This window comes from Petaurus breviceps, unplaced genomic scaffold, assembly GCF_028583685.1.
Source record: "Petaurus breviceps papuanus isolate PSGF00001 unplaced genomic scaffold, PetGlider_PUasm1.0 90650, whole genome shotgun sequence".
Taxonomy (NCBI): Eukaryota; Metazoa; Chordata; class Mammalia; order Diprotodontia; family Petauridae; genus Petaurus; species Petaurus breviceps.
This window is the reverse complement of record NW_027187299.1, coordinates 8,409,077-8,425,767: the sequence shown is the minus strand read 5'-3', so window position 1 is coordinate 8,425,767 and position 16,691 is coordinate 8,409,077. Positions and strand designations below refer to the sequence as shown.

The window sequence follows — 16,691 nt, the reverse complement described above, 5'->3', positions numbered from 1 at the left end:
CATCATAATCACTATTGTTATTCAGTTGTGTCTGACTCTTCGTGACCTCATTTGGGGTTTTCTTGGCAAAGAATACTGCAGTGATTTGCTATTTCCTTCTCCAGCTCATTTTACAGATAAGGAACTGAGGCAAACAAGGTCAAGTGACTTGCCCAGGGTCACACAGCTAGTAAGTATCTGAGGCCTATTTGAACTCATGAAGATGAATCTTCCTGATTCCAAGCCCAGTGCTCCATCCACTGTACCACTTAGATGCTCATAATATCATTATTAATATGATGATAATGTTACTCACTGGGTAATGGCCTTTTTCTCTGAAAAGATTCGAAGGCAGAAATTGGCCTCCTGGTGTGGTTCAAAAGTTGTAGGAATCAGGATGTATTCCCCAGGGGGCAGCTTGAATCTCTCAGAGACTTCTCTTAAATTAATGTATGTTTTGCTCCTGGCCTGAGAAGCATGATATCTGAAAAAATCCTTGGTGAGATGCTCATCTTTGACAGGGCTCTAAAATGGAACCAGATGTTCACATGATTTGAGGATGTGTACTTCTGAGTCCTCCCCCCATAACCCCCTCAAACTCCATTTAGAGTGCTTTGGAACCCTCTACGGCAGGTTTCCCACTCATATGTCCCCACGTATTAGCTCCATCCTGTTCAGGACTATTTTTTATGTTGCAGATTCTGGTTTCTTGGTCCTTTTCATTGTTTCCACTTTGTCAGAGCAAAAGACCCCTATTTACCTTCCAAATCTTGTCTGTCACTTAGTCAATCAGTCAATAATCCACAATATTTATTAAACCCTTATTTTGTGCCAGGCATTGGGTAAAGTGAAAGGTAAAAACATGGTCCCTGTTCAAGGAATTCACATTCTCATGAACTTGCCAGACTTAATAAGAATGGGTGGGTTCTGCCTCTGATGAGATAGCAGTGATGTGATGTCTGACTTTGTGAAATATCCTAGGTAAATTATTAAGTCTTTATCAGAAATAAAAGCAAAGTCAATGACAAATAAGAATCATGGATACTTCCAATCAGCCTGCAAGGAAGCCTTTGTAGAGTAAGTGGGGACTTGAAGCTTATTCTTTGAGAACCACAGCTCCAAAAGTTGTTCTATATCATTTATTTATATCTAGAGACATATCGCTACCACCTTACTTCATTGCCTTGGTTAATTAATTCATCCAAATTAACATATTCATCCAAATATGGTTTACCACAAAATATATTATGTAGCTACAAATTGATTTATATTTTTAAAGGAAAAAGCACGTAGGTATGCTCTGTGTCAGTGTGTAAAAAACAAATTAAATTTATAAGTTAGTAAAAGCTTCATTTATCTTTCATGAGATACTTTCTCCAATAATGAAATGTGAATTGATAGTACTTTGCAGTTAGCAGTTTTGGTTCATACATTAGGGGAAGATTGAGAAAAAATTATGGTATAAGACTGAGATTATTGGCCCCTCCCAGGATTTGGACAAGTAAGTTTGGGAAAGTAGAGAAAAGAGTCTCTTTGGTGACCCACAAGAGTAAATAATAAAATAAATTTATGTTAACTTTTTCCTCTAAGGAATTTAAGGCAATTTTGTCAAGTCCTCTCTGCCTACCCATTGCCCCAATGCCACATTTTTCATAGACTTGTTTGTTGAACAATGTGTACTTAAAAAATGGATAGTCATTTGGGAAGAGCAGTTTGGATGAAACTTCAGTTTTCAAAAGAATCATGATTTCATGCGTGGGCATATTCTCCATTGACACAGATTGATTGTACCCTCCAAGCCCAAGAACACAGTGTCATGAGTTACCATAACAACTATAATAAATCATTCCCATTGGTCAACCTTTGGAACCTAGGCAGAATATACCTGGTAAATAGCATATCCAATAGTCAGTAAATCAGCTCCAAATTTCTTGAGTTTCCTTCTGTCCTTTTGCATGAGGGCTACAATAAAAGTGCATTCTTCTTGCCCATCATCATCTTTCTCCGTCAGAGACAATTTGATCTGGGGGTTGGTCCAGAAGGTGTCTGCCATTTGAAAGATAGAAAAAATGTTTTCTCCTTGAGCAAAACAAAAGAACAAAATGTCCAAATAATATTCTTTGACCCAGATCTGACTCCATCTCCACTCCACTCCATCTCTGTCTCACTCTTTTTAGTGCCCTCAATTCTGCCCTCTAGGCCTGTGCTCTCCTCCAATATCCCATTTTGCTGTCCTTTCATTTCTTCTTTCTCCTGGTGACCACCTTCTGAGCACTATTCTAAGGTCCAAATATCTTCTGACTCTAGTGTGTTAAACACCCTCTTCCTCTGTCTTTTTTCAGGCCCCTCTCTAAGGCAATCAACCAATGAATCAACAAGGCTTTAATAAGCACCTGCTATGTACCAACTCCTAGGCCAGGTACTAGGGATGCAGACAAAAATGAAACTGTCCCTGTCCTTATGGAGCTTATATTCTACTGGGGAAACAACAGCTTACATATAAGCAAATGCAAAATTAATACAAAATATTTGGGAAGGAGGAGGGAAGGCACTACTAACATACAAGAGAGGAATTAGAAAAAGTCTTTTATAGGTGGTAAACAATTAAGCTGGGCCTTACTAGAAACTAGGGTTTCTAATCGTCAGCTAGGTGGCACAGCAGATAGAGTGCTAGGGGCCTGGAGTCAGAAAGAAACCTCTTTCTGAGTTTAAATCTGGCCTCAGACATGTCCTAGCTGTGTGACCCTGGGCCAGTCACTTAACCCTGTTTGCCTCCATTTCTTCATCTGTAAAATGATCTGGAGAGGGAAATGGCAAACCACTCCAGTATCTTTGCCAAGAAAACCCCAAATGGGGTCATGGAGAGTTGGACACAACTGAAGAACAGCATGGGCTTACAAGAGAGTGAAGAGGGAATACATTCAAAGCAATGAAGGACAGCCAGAGCAAAGAGATGGAGACAGGAGATAGAATGCCATATATGAGGAAGAGCATGTAATGTAGTTTGACTGTAACCTAGGAGAATAATGGGTAATAAGCCTACTAAGGTACAACAGAATCAGATTATGAAGAACTTTAAATACTGAGTAAAGGGATGTGCATTTTATCCTTTGACCTAGAGGTAACAGAATCACTGCAATTGGGGGGGGGTGGGCAGGCAAGAAAGTAAATGGTTAGACTAGTGCTTTGGGAATATCAATTTGGCAGCTGTGCATTGGAAAGGGGACATAACAGAGGCAGGAGACCAATTAGGTCTCCTTTACAATAGTCCTGGTGAGAGCTGATTAAGTCAACTAAAGTGATGGTGGTGTTAATGGAAAGAAAAGGATGGAAGAGAGAGACTCTACTCTTGTCCAGAAGCTTCCGAGTACAGCTCTTCCCTAATTACCCACCCAGCCTCAGATTTCTCCCACTTAATCATAGATCCATGTTCTCCAGCTTCTTGCTAATGGCCTCCCCCATGACACATGAGCCCTGCCTTGCAGATGATCCCTTATGGTTCTCAGATGCCCCTGACTGAACCTCCAAAGGATGAGCAGACCACTGACCCAGGAAATTACGGCATCCTCCAGCAGTGGATCCCCGGACCCAGCTCCCTTGATGGATTGTCACTTCCCATTTGTGAAGGGCATCTTCCTCCAGGGCATCAGGAGTGAGGTTGCAGATCTCTACTTTGTCAAAGTGGACTTTGAAATCCTTAAAAGTCATCCTGAAAAGAAGGGAAGCATTGCCCAGATCTCTTGTCTTGTCACTGCAGAGCTCCTAGACAATGATAATCCATCTATAGGATGCATTATCCTCTTTTTTGGTCTTTCGGTAGCATCAAGCACCCCTATCACTCACTAGGGCAATCACATGACATACCATGTAATGGGAACTCCAAAGTGACCTTTCGCAAGCAGTGACACCCAAGGGAGTGAACAGATGGGTGCCATACTGGGGGTTTTGTAACCACTTAAGTGGAAAGGAGACAATAGAAACAGGAGGTGTTGCAACAACATAAAACCAGTGAAACTTGTTTTAAATACCTTAGACTCACAAGTCACCATAGAGAAGGAAAGGTCCTATTTTTCTTGATTCATGTGTCTCATTCTATCTATTTTCTTATTGTTTTCAACTTTCTGAAATACATACCTAATATCTCAGAGGCCTCTGGTCGCACTTATAAGCTCTTAGTTGAATTCCTGGGTCATTTCATCAAGTGTTGCAAGAATAATGCTGCCCTTAAAATATGAAAATTATACTGACCTGACCCCTAGTGGCAAGACATAGCTATTTGTGTAACACTGGTGATGAATTTTCTTTGATCAATCCACAGTCTCTCAACAAACCTCCTTGTTACACATGTCCTACCTTTGCCAGAATGTTGGACAGAACGAGGGGAGGGAATATTTGTGGAATTAAACATATCTTTGTGAAGTACTAATTGGATTGTTCAGGTAATGAACCCATATCCTTGACTATAATTGCTATTGAGTCTTAACCAAAGACCTAGGTGGCAAGATCCTACTGTAATGAATTAACAAAAACTCTTCTACAAGGAAAGAAACAGCCAATCGCATTTTTTGATTTGGTTTTGGAACAGCCAGTTTTAAGTCTCTCTTGATATTTGCCCCAAACTCCCCAAAATGCAGAGAAGTGACCTTTGGGTTGTTTTTTTTTTTTTCTGAGGTTGAATCAGCAGAACCGCACTCAGAAGAACTATAAGGAAATAAAGTCCTCCCCCCCCCCCCCCCCCTTTTGAGAAGAAAACCAAAGCAGCAACTAAAATAACAGAGCTATACAATGTAAGAGATGGAAAAGACCTTAGAGGTGATCAGTAGGAACAGTTATGTGCCTACTATGTGCAAGGAACAATGCTGCATCATGCATCAGGAAGAGCCCTGGATTTGGAAGCAGAGGACCTGACTCTGAATCCCAGTGTTGTCACTCATCCATGTGATCTTGGGGAAGCCACTAAAGTTCTCTAAGCATGAAGTAACTGGGCCAAAAGATCTCTAAAATACCAGTCTTCAAGGGGATTATTGTCTAATAATTTTAGGGGAACTAGGTGTCTCAGTGGATAGAGTGCTAGGCTTAGAGTCAGAAAGACATGAGTTCATAACCGGCCTCAGACATGTTCTAATTGTGTGACCCTGAGAAAGTCACTTAACATCTATATGCTTCAGTTTCCTCAACTGTAAAATGGGGACAGTGAGAGAGCCTACCTCTCAGGGTTGTTGTAAGGATAAAATAATATATCTGTAAAACATTTAACAATGTCTGGTAAGCACTTGTTTCTTCTCTCCTAGAAAGATATATGTAAAAGTAGCTAATATAAACGGTTGTTGAATAAATGATATGAATGAAATTATGGTGCATACAGGGAGATGTGTAAGTAATACCATTTTCTTTAAGGATAATTGGGATTATTTAATAGTAACAGTACTATTTAAAAGATACAGGTACCGTACCAGAATTCTCCATCATCAAGTGCAGAATGGCATAGGCGTTTTTGCTCAGATGAGTCAACAGAATTCCATTCACGAGAACTATGAGAAAATAAAATTAGTCTTTAAGAAGAACGCCATCACCAAAAACTAAAATAACATAGAATCACATAAGGTTAGAGTTGAAGAGGATCATTTGATCTACCTACCGCACTTGACACATGAGAAAGCTGAGATCCACTGAGTCAACAGTCCACTGTTCAAGGCAATACAACTTATAAAAATAGCCTAGCACCCTGATTCTATAGTGAGGGAAATCCATTCTGGAAGTAAATAGTTGTGATGACTATGCAGTGACTGAGTTTAAAATCCGTGTTACTATAGGTTGACTTCAATGAACACCAACAATGCACCATATTCTTCAGAGACCATCCCCAGCTGATTGGTCAGAGGCGAACACCTCAAAGAGAACTGCAAGAAGTTGATGAAAGAAAATACTTTGGAACAATTTGAACTGCCTTCATCAAATGCCGAAAGATAGAAGCTAGATGTTATGGCTATCCAGACAAGTAGCCTGGTGTATTGGTTAGAGAACTAGGTTCAGATGCAGGAAGACAAGTTTAAGTTCTTACTCAGAAATCTACCAATTGCCTGTTTGGAGTAGAAGAGGTGGGGTCAAATCAGGAAAAAGTCTTTCTTATTCTTCATTTAATATCCAAGAGTAACTGAACAGGTCATTAATCCAAGTGCCTCACTGTACTACTTGCTATAAGAGACTGATTTTGAAAAATGCCTGTTAAGTAGTTATTATTAATGGCCTCTAGGTAGCACAGTGGATAGAATACCAAGCCTGGATTCAGGATGGCCTGAGTTCAAATCTGACCTCAGACATTAGCTATGTGACCCTGGACAAGTCACTTAATGACAATCACCTCCAAAACCAAAGCTACAAAAAGAAATAAAGAAAAATAGCTAGTAGTCATTTGGCCTGATAATCTGAATGTGAACCAGTCAGACTGCCTAGATAAAATGATCGAGAGTGCTGTACTCTTGTGGCACAGTAGACAGAATACTACACCTGGATCTAGCTTTAGATATTTACTAGCTATGTGACTCTGGGCAATTCAATTTTTTTATTTGTAATGATCTGAATTCATTTTCTTTTTAAGCTTTTTGAATTTCACCTAACAAAGACGAATTCTCTCATATCCTGAACTAAACCAGATCCCTGATTGAGCACTTAGGTACTCAGGTGGCAATGGTCATGGAAAGGGATAGATAAATAGGAAAATTGCTCAAAATATAGATACTGTGCTTGAAAAAGAGGACTAGAGGTCATCACTGGCAATCACTTACTTTGCCTTAACAATGGTGAAGAAAAGCCAGGGACATTTGCAAGAAGACCTTGGTTCCAGCAATTATAATGTCAAGATCTTAGGAGACATTCTGTTTTCTAGAGCTAAGGCCCAGCAAGCAATCTGTGCCCTGAGCTTGGCATAACAACAATCCTTTGTGCTCACCCTCAGATAATCTCACTCTCTGACAAAATCACACAATTATTGTACTGCTTTGACCAGCACCAGGGGTTCTCTGAGTTCAGACAAGCACCAGACAATACCCATGTTCCAGTCATCAAGCTCTGAATCAAATGAAGCTATGAATCAAATTTGTCTCAGTGTTGCTGTTACCACTCATTGTCAGGGCCATAGCTCAATGCATAGCCATTAGTATAAGTACTGAGATCTTTCCACACTACCTCATGTTCCCCCACAGGGGTGGGGCCCTGGAATATGTGTCTAGATCCCCTCACTTTGAAATTAAATTTCTGTTTGGTTCCTGACTCTCCTGTCTCTGGCCCACTCTGTTCAATGTCTGCCACCCACTGGCTAGAAGCTGGTTTGGTCCAGTCGACATTAATAGTATCTTTGGAAGAGGTGATAATGTTGATTTAAGTTAATTCATACTAAAGTATAAAAGATTGTTATTAGATTCTTTCCTGAGATCAGCTTGACAATGGAAAGAGAAATGGGTCTCTAAATGGTAGAGGAGAGGAAACCACATAAGAAAAAGGACACCAGAATAGGAGTCTGCAGGCATTATCTACATCATGATTTCATATAGGGAGGAATTACTGCCATTCATCCCAGGTACGTAACTGCTCCCTTATCTGGCAACTCAAGCATTGTTAGAATCTCAATATGAAGCAGAGGATACTGACTTGTCACTCCAAGGACCATTCCATTCTACCTGGCCCCAAGGATTCCGGACTCTGATGAGCTCAACCTTTTGGCCTCGGTAATTCACCTAAAGGGGGAAATAGTAGAAAGATAAGAAATTATAAAACAATTTGAAAGCTTGGACATGTTCATATATAGTGCCCAAATATTCCATCCTTCCCATCGCTTTAACTGTGCTGGGTGGGGAGGAAGGAATAGATGGATTCCCCCAATCACTGTCCTCTGAGGTTGAGCCAGAATAAGGACTATGAAATGACTCAGAAAGAGGCTTCAGGTGGAAATGTTGATATAACAATCAAGGTGGAAGCTGTCAAAGGGTTTTCAAGGATAGGGAGAAGAATAGTCATAACAGCAGCCAGAGAGGAGAGTGTCTTCTCTGACCTTGCCACATTATGTGATCATGGGTCTCTTAGGCAAGATCTGATTCATTAGATACGTGGGAAAGGACCAGAAGCTAGAGGCCTGACCCAATACGAGCAGCAGATAGGAAAAAAAAAAAAGGAGTGGAGAAACTTCATTCAAAGCTGGAGTTTTTCTCAAGTCCACTTCCCCATACCATGAAGAGGACTTTAGTTGCCCCAAATCATGAGATTCCTCAATGGACAATAGTTCCCCCATAAGGTAGTGAGTGGAAAAGCATTTAGTACCTCTGGGTTAGTAACTGAAGCTCTTTGTTTGCTTTCAGGATCTGTGTACATGTGGGGAAGAGGGATTAAACAATGGAAATATGCCTTTGCTCAAATTCTTGGGTGGCCAGAGTCTGGGAGAAACTGTGGGTGTAGCTGAGCATTAGTGTATGAATATATTTTCATATAATTCCTTTTGTTGATTTTATACTTGTAAGTATAGAAACTGTATTGAGTTAGCATACTTATGTGGTCTCATGGATGGTGGTATCTGCTCACTTTTTCATGAAGTCAGTAGACTTAGGGAGGCACAGGGGAGAGTTTCCTTGTAGAAAAGGGGTTTGAGAGCTGTTTTGTTTAAATGTGCTCTGGACACACCCCTTAGACTAGCAAAATGAGGGGAAGAAAGGAAGGAGCTGAGGAAGGGGTTAAAGGTCCTCAACTCCCTGGCAGAGACAGAATCCACACTATTGGAACTTCCTGGGAACTCACTTCAGCATTAAGTGGTGGGACTGCTTAGTGCCCGGGTTTTATTGTAAACAGAATTAGGTTAGTGGCTAACAGTGTTCCTTAGTAGTTCAATGTATGTAGGCATCAGGACCATTCACCTCCATGAACGAGTTCTAGATTAAAAAACCTTTTGCTTTACCACTAAGCTTGTGCAGTCTCCCATTTAACCACCAACAAGAGCATTTATAGTCACTCTTAAACCCTTTGGGCACCAAAGCTAAGTCACTGAAAAACTCATCACATGCTAAATAGCCCTTGAAATCTTCCAACCCCTAGTTGAGGGATTGATTCACATTTTGAATAATATTGTTTAAATCATCCCAGAGTGGCAATTGGGAACTATAATGCAACCTCTATTAACTAAAACCCAACTAACTGAAACCCTCAATCTTTGCCCCAGTTTTATTTTTCCTTTAGCAAGAGTGGAATTGCTCTTAGGAGAATAACGGCAAATGGCAAATGAGCAAGTTGTTATGCAGTATTCATTTGAAAGCTAGCTTCCAGGAGATGCCTTGGTTCAATACAAATTCAAGTCAACATCTCATACTTTCCAGAGCTACATCTCTATTATTGGTACCATGACTACTGATATTTAAGATGATAACCCTGAAGCATTCCAAGTCCTGAATTATTAAAGAAATATCCAATTATATTCTCTATCATACAATGCAGAAATATAGACATCTTGAAAGATTTTCAACAAATTGAAATTTCAAATTCAAATTCAAAATTCAACAATTTCAACAACATAAAAAGGGGTTTATGAGATATCTGTAGGTGGATTATTCAATTGACCAGAACATGCCATTCTCCAGATCGTCCAATTTTCTTGAGATTCACTGTAATAATAGGTAGCATTTAGATGGTACTTCAAAGTTTGTAGAGCATTTTACCTCTGTTCTAATTTGATCCTCACAACCACTCTGGGAGGTGGGTGCTATTATTGTCCCCATTTTGCAGATGAAGAAATTGAGGCTGAGAGAGGTTAAAAGATTTATTCAGCATCACTGAGGTACTAAGTGTCTTAATCAGAATTTGAACTCAGCTCTTCTGTACTCTAAGTCCAATACTCTATCCCCTATGCCACTGAGCACTCTTATGTACTGCTCTACTTAACTGTATATTGTGTCTTTAGAATTATAAAGAATATAATCACTACAGAGTACAATCTGTATCTAGAAATTCATCATCCAAGAATTTAATATAAACAATTTAGAGAAACACAGTCAGTGTCTGCTATGGCTCCTCAGCCCTGCCCAAGTGTGACAAAAAGCAAACAGAACCCAGCAAAACTCCAATGCCCATTTTCTCTGCTGTTGCTTCATTTGACTCTGCAGTATCTCTGAGTTCTTTGAAAAAGTGGTTGAAAACTGGTTTTATCTTCCCCACTTGTGCCCCTCATGAGCCCACTTCATTCTGAACCAGTAGAATCCCTATGAAAGCAATGTGATCACACATTGACTTGCACCCCCAACCCCTACCCCCATTCTGTCCATCCCTTCTACCTCTTCTTAATGGCTCCTCTCATTGCTCTTAGGAGCTCCACTGATGCAGGCTCACAATTCTTTTCCTTCTCTGCCATTCTTAATGTGAAACAGCATGTGGTGGGGGCCATGACTTACATAATAGTGAGCTTCATAGAGGTGGGGAGAAAGGGTGGCCTAGAAAGCAGAGAGGATAGCAACAAGACCAAGGAAATGTGTTCTTTGGAATGAGATTTTTAAAGCTCTAATATGGAAATCTATCTATCCACACACACATGCACGTGCACACACACAGAGTTGGAGACTATCAGTATGGCACAGTGCTTCTGACAATATGTATATGTATATATACATATACATATGTATATGTGTATATATAATACACATGTATGTGTATGTATATACATGTATGTATATTTGTTGTTCAGTCATTTTCCATTGTATCTGACTTTTGTGACCCCATTTTGGATTTTCTTGGCAAAAATTGCTAGAGTGGTTTTCTGTTTCCTTCTCCAGATCATTTTACAGATGAGGAAACTGAGGCAAACAGAGTTAAGTGACTTGCTGAGGGTCACACAGCTAGTAAGTTTATAAGAGCAGATGTGAACTTATGAAGAAGTGTCTTCCTGACTCCAGGCCTGACACTATCTACTGCACAACCTAGCTGCTCTCTCTCTCTCTCTCTCTCTCTCTCTCTCTCTCTCTCTCTCTCTCTCTCTCTCTCTCTCCCCAGATATAGGCCTCCAAGTCAGGAAGATCTGGATTCAAATCTTGCCTCTGACACGAATTGGCTTTGTCTGTATGACTGAGCCACTCCTTAAATTTCTCAAAGACTTTAGTTGCTCTCTAAGATTAGACATTGCAGCATAGGTGCTAATCTCAATTGATAAAGGAAAAGTTGCTCATTGGGAATTCCTAATTCAGATGAAATAATAAATTTAGTTAAAAGGAAGGAAGGAAAGAAGGAAGGAAGAAAGAGAGAGAGAGAGAAAGAAAGAAAGAAAGAAAGAAAGAAAGAAAGAAAGAAAGAAAGAAAGAAAGAAAGAAAGAAAGAAAGAAAGAAAGAAAGAAAGAAAAAGAAAGAAAGTAAGAAAGAGAACACAACTAATGGGCAGCTAGGTGGTGCAGTGGATAGAGTGTCAGACCTGGAGTGAGGAAGACTCATTTTCCTGAGTTCAAATCTGGCTTCAGATACTTCCTAGCTGTGTGATCCTAGGCAAGTCATTTAACCTCTGTCTGCTTTGATTTCCTCAACTAAAAAATGGGGATATTAGCATCTACTTCACAGGGTTGTTGTCAAGATCAAATGAAATAATATTTGTAAAATGCTTAGCATAGTGCCTGACACATAGTAGGTACTTACTTAATCAATGCTTGTTTCTTCTCTCCCTTCCTCTCTACCTCTCTTCCCTCCCCTCCTCCCACTCTTCCTTTTTCCACCCAGAAATAGAAGTGCCTATTCAGAATATGCTGCCAACATCATGGGTAGCAGAGGAATAAAAAGGTCTGCATTATGCAAACTGGATAATTAGCCCCTGAATAATTGAGTGGTCTAAGTAAAAGAGGTTTCAGATGAGGAAAGGTGTATATCTGATCTTCAAATGCTGGAAAGGAAGGAGAGACTGAAGCTGTTGTTGGACTCCCTTTCCTCCTTTCTAATCTCCCTTCTCTTGGTCTTTCTCTTTCTCAAATGCCTTGTAGGTGCTTATTCTCTCCTTCCTCAAGCACACAAAATGCTCAATGTCAGTTTGGAAGTGCTTATGGAGGGAGTGACTTTTCTTTGTTCTTTGGCCCTTTGGGGCTTAGTACTTCTAGTGACAAGGGCTATAGATGTAGAGTTGAGAAGAATGATGTAAAGAAGGAAAAATTTTGAAGGAAGTCTTATCTGGGACTCCCCTCTTCCCTCCCCCCGCCCCCCCACCCCTCCCTGCTCCCAACATTTAAAGCATCTGAAATCCATTCTGAGAGCTTGGAATTTAATACCAGGTGTTTGGAATATGATACCATGTTGGCTAGTCACTGGGCATTCAAGAGGTTGCTATAGTTTTTGGTTTGGTTTTAATATCTAATTCTGCCCAGTATCTTGACAACAGATATTGCTTTTACCTACCTGGTCAATTCCAGTGATAGTATATGCATGACCCTTAATGAGGCCAAAAGGTGTCCGTGCTTCTGACTCTGAAGAATTTCTGATCTAAAGCAAAAGCAGAGAATGGACTTGATACAGTAGAGCTTTGCAATTAATTGAAGCACTGAATGATATTCCTTTTTATCCTCATCAGTGTTAGACACATTGACTAGACACAACTCATTCCTTCCAATAAAACCAATCCATACACTGCCACCTTCTGCCACCCCTTCATACCTGCCAACCCAGAGAGCATAGATCCATGTATGTTCCGGAAAATCCTTCTCTTTTTGTTTCTCTGGGCTCTCCTATATTGTGAGGACTGCGTGTGTGTGTGTGTGTGGGGGGGGGGGATTTATATCTTTATATAATCCAACTGCAACATTAGCTTTCTCATTTAAATAATAGTGCTTGGTACATTTGGGAATCTTATGGATGAGAACTTCAACTCTTTTGTTTCTAAGTAGTTTATCCCATTCTCATTTCTCCAGGGAGTTTGTCTGCTCATTTCTTAAATGTTCCCCTACTTTTTATGGTGGCGTTTGTTACAACGAATGGTGGTACTCAATCAATTGACAAATATTTATTAAGCACAGTGGACAGGAGGAATCAGGATTCCCCCCACCCATGCCCAACCTTTTCTTTTAGCTTGAAATTTATGTTTTAAAGGGAATTCATCTTTTCAGAATTAAATTCTGGTTGTGCACAAAACAACAAACAAAACCAATATTCCTTCTTTCTTACTACCCCTCTGTCCACTGCAGTAGTTTGCATAGTCATTAAATGGATCACATCTATTGGAAGTACCTAGTACCTAATAGTAAGTACAATGATAATTCTCCATTTTCCATCAGCAGCAATGCTTGGTTTTGACTTCACAGAACATCATACTAATGGAATCCTAATAAAGCTGCCCCTTGCCCCAACAACCTAACTTCATTATAGGCCCTACTGATTAGCAGCTCCACTGTACCTACCTACCTTCCCTCCCCCCCCCACTCCCCCTCTGCCAATATCCTAACTTCTTCATATATGCCTATATTGAGGTGTATCCCTGAACTCAGTTCCCACAGAAACAGCAGGTGTGTCCATGTGATGGGAACCCAGCTACTGCCTCTACCTAGTCACTGCCCCCAGACCCATTCCCACAGAAACAGGTGTGTTATTGTATTAGATCACAATCACATCATCCATCTAGCCCAAGACAGGGCCACAATACCTAACTGTCTATCTTGATCAGACAGGACCACAATAGCTAGCCAATTGGAGGGCAGCACGACCAGAATGTGTAACTGCCAACCATAGATGAGACCCCTCCTCCATTACCTAATCCCTTAACAAACCCCTCCTGCCTTTTTAATATTCATGATTTCTGTTATGTAATTGCATCTTTACCCTATAAAAATTCATCTTGCTCTCTCTGAAGTTGCTGTTTCCTCTCGGAACTTAGCCTCCTTCATGCGAGGCATTAATCTCAGTAAATGTCTATACTTGTATATACAGGTGGTCTGATTCTGAATTCTTTGAGATGGCTCCACCACAACACATCATGAAACCCCAGCAGTTTTTGGGTGGGCAGGGCAGAGTCCCCACTGCAACAATACCTCCTGGATCTTCCTCCCCATTAGATTATAAGTTCCTTAAAGGCAGGGACTGTCTTTCTTTTTCTTTCTTTTTTTTTAAGCAATTGGGGTTAAGCAACTTGCTCAAGGTTACACGGCCAGTTATTATTTCTGGGTGTGGTGCTGAGTATCTGAGCCCGGATTTTGATCCAGGTCATCCCGACACTGGAGCTGGTGCTCCTACTCGCTGAGCCACCTGGCTGCCCCTAAGCAATCGGGGTTAAGTAACTTGCTCAAGGTTACACAGCCAGGTGTTTCTGGGTGGGTGCTAAGTGTCTGAGCCCGGGATTCGATCTCCAGGTCTTCTCAACACTGGAGCCGGTGCTCTTACTCGCTGTGCTACCTGGCCGCCCCTGTCTTTCTTTTTCTTATCTATATCCTTAGTCCTTAGCACAGTATATGGTATATAGTAGGCTCATAATAAATATTTATTGAATTAAATTAAAATCATTAGCAAAGTGCCTGATGCATAGTAGGTCTTTAATAAATGTTGTTCCCTTTCTCCTTGTTGATTTGATTTGGAGTATTTCACAAAGTGCAACATGCTATTCCTGTGGAAAAAACAGAGATGTGTAGGCTAGACAGTGGTATAGTAAGTTCTATTTGTAACCATTTGGATAGTTGGATGATTTCTTGCTTAGTTACCTTGTATTTACTTTCTATGTGTTTTGTATGTACTTATATGTGTATATGTAGACACTGTCTGACACATAGTAGGTACTTAATAAATACTTAATTCATATCATAAAATCACAATGACATGATTCTGGAAAACTAAGCCATTAGTGGGCATCAAAGAAAACGATATAGGATGTCCAGAAGAAGGCAATCAGAATGGTAGATGCCCTTGAATCCATACCATATGAGGATCCATTGAAAAATTGGAGAAGGGTTATGGGGGATATAAAAGCTTTTTTTTTTTTTTTTTTTTTTTTTGCTTTTTGGAGGGGAAAGGTTTTGTGGTTAAGTGACTTGTGGTTAATTGTGGTTAAGTGACTTGCCCAAGTTCACATGGCTAGTTTTGTGTTAAGTGTCTGAGGCCGGATTTGAACTCAAGTCCTCTCGACTCCAGGGCTGGTGCTCTATTCACCGTGCCACCTAGCTTCCCCTATAAAAGCTATTTTCAAGTTTTTGAAGGGCTGTCATGTGGTAGAGGGATTAGGCTTGTTCTGTTCGGCACTAAAGGACAAAACCAGGAGTGAAATTAAGGTAATATCTAGAAAAACTTCCTAATCATTAGAGTTGTCCCAAACTGTATTGGCCACCTTGTGAAGTAGATGATTGCCCCTCATTAGAGGTCTTCAAGCATAGGCTTTATACCACTTTTCAATTATACTGTAATGGAGATTCTTTTTTCAGTCATGACTTGGACTAGATGGCCACTTTAGGTCTCTAACTCTAAAATCATCTGATTCTGTGATAGTTCTGAAGCTTAATGCTTTTACCAATCATTTATCCCTTAGTGTACAAGAATTGATAAAACCACAAATGTTAAAAAATTGTTATTTCATGCAATTGGAAAATAAGAAATACAGGCAATAGGGTATAAACATTCATCTTTCCCTACAAGAAAGTAAGGGGGAAGGGGGTAAGAGGAGGGGGGAATATATGAGAGGGCAGACTGGCGGAAGGAGTATGAAGAATATATAATAAGATACAATACAATAAGAATCAGTATGCTTACCATCTTGGAGTGGGGGTAGGGGAGAGATGGGAGAAAATTTGGAACTCAAAATCTTGTGGAAATGAATGTTGAAAACTAAAAATACATAAATAAATTCTGAAAATTAAAAAAAAAAGAATTGAAGAAACCTTTTCCAGGTTTTGGATAGGGAAGAAGAGGAGATCCCAGGGACACTGAGTTGGGGAGGCTCCATAATGGAAGAAAAGGGTATGGAAAGATAATGTGAGGGGACAAGCCTACTCCCCTTTACAATTTTGCCTAGATCTGGCTCTAGACAGAGAGATGAAAGTCTAGTGATATTAAATGAATTGCCCTAGGTCACAGTGACAAAAATGTGCCCAGAACTCAATTCTCTGCTCATTCTTCTTCTATAGGTTCCTCCATGGCCCTTATATATGTGACTTACCTCTATGGAGCAGCCCACCATAGAGCTTCTCTTCAAGGCTTTCTCTAGGATCTCATAGAAGTTTTCTGGAGCCTTTTTAATTTCAAAAGTCTCTGCTACTCCTCCTGTGAAGTCCTCCATAGCTTCAATTGTGCTTCCACCCTTCAGGGCTTCATAGCTTCCATTCAGTCTGAAAAGGAGAGGAGGGATACATCAAGGCTGCTATAAGAGAATAGAAAAACAGTCTTCTGCCAAAGAAAGGTGCATACCTCAGGGAAGGAGATGAATCAAGAGTCACAGGAACCTAGATTTAACAAGGGAACCAAGGAACTGTCTACTGTTAACCCAACTTCATTTTAAACAATTTTTCTTCAGTTTCTTGTTTTTAAATTTGATTTAATATTTTTTGTTTTTAGAATGATTTTATTTCTGAACACATCTTTTCTCTCTTCTCAGTGGGTTATCCCTTGTAACAACAAGAGAGAGAGGGAGAGGGAGAAAGAGAGAGAAAGAGGGAGAGAGAGAGAGAGAGAGAGAGAGAGAGAGAGAGAGAGAGAGAGAGAGAGAGAGAGAGAGAGAGAGAGAGAGAGAGAGAGAGAGAGAGAGA

General features: G+C 40.2%; 1 protein-coding gene and 2 long non-coding RNA genes across 3 annotated transcripts in view; 2 read left to right on the top strand and 1 right to left on the bottom strand.

Moving 5' to 3' along the window:
• LOC138143659 (uncharacterized) overlaps positions 1 to 7,214 on the top strand; it is a 71,632-nt gene extending 64,418 nt beyond the window's left edge. Inside the window, exon 4 of the long non-coding RNA XR_011163773.1 lies at positions 5,793 to 7,214. This is a non-coding gene — a long non-coding RNA (uncharacterized lncRNA). The remainder of the gene's footprint in view (positions 1 to 5,792) is intronic.
• Positions 1 to 16,691, bottom strand: part of CAPN9 (calpain 9) — a 120,320-nt gene that overhangs the window by 23,277 nt on the left and 80,352 nt on the right. The window contains exons 7-13 of the mRNA XM_069064898.1: positions 16,106 to 16,274; positions 12,376 to 12,459; positions 7,627 to 7,712; positions 5,433 to 5,510; positions 3,528 to 3,688; positions 1,865 to 2,025; positions 296 to 504 (exon numbers count right to left, since the gene is read on the bottom strand). Coding sequence (XP_068920999.1) covers positions 296 to 504; positions 1,865 to 2,025; positions 3,528 to 3,688; positions 5,433 to 5,510; positions 7,627 to 7,712; positions 12,376 to 12,459; positions 16,106 to 16,274 — 948 coding nt within the window. The remainder of the gene's footprint in view (positions 1 to 295; positions 505 to 1,864; positions 2,026 to 3,527; positions 3,689 to 5,432; positions 5,511 to 7,626; positions 7,713 to 12,375; positions 12,460 to 16,105; positions 16,275 to 16,691) is intronic.
• Positions 1 to 16,691, top strand: part of LOC138143658 (uncharacterized) — a 97,392-nt gene that overhangs the window by 76,914 nt on the left and 3,787 nt on the right. The gene's annotated exons all lie outside the window — the stretch shown is intronic.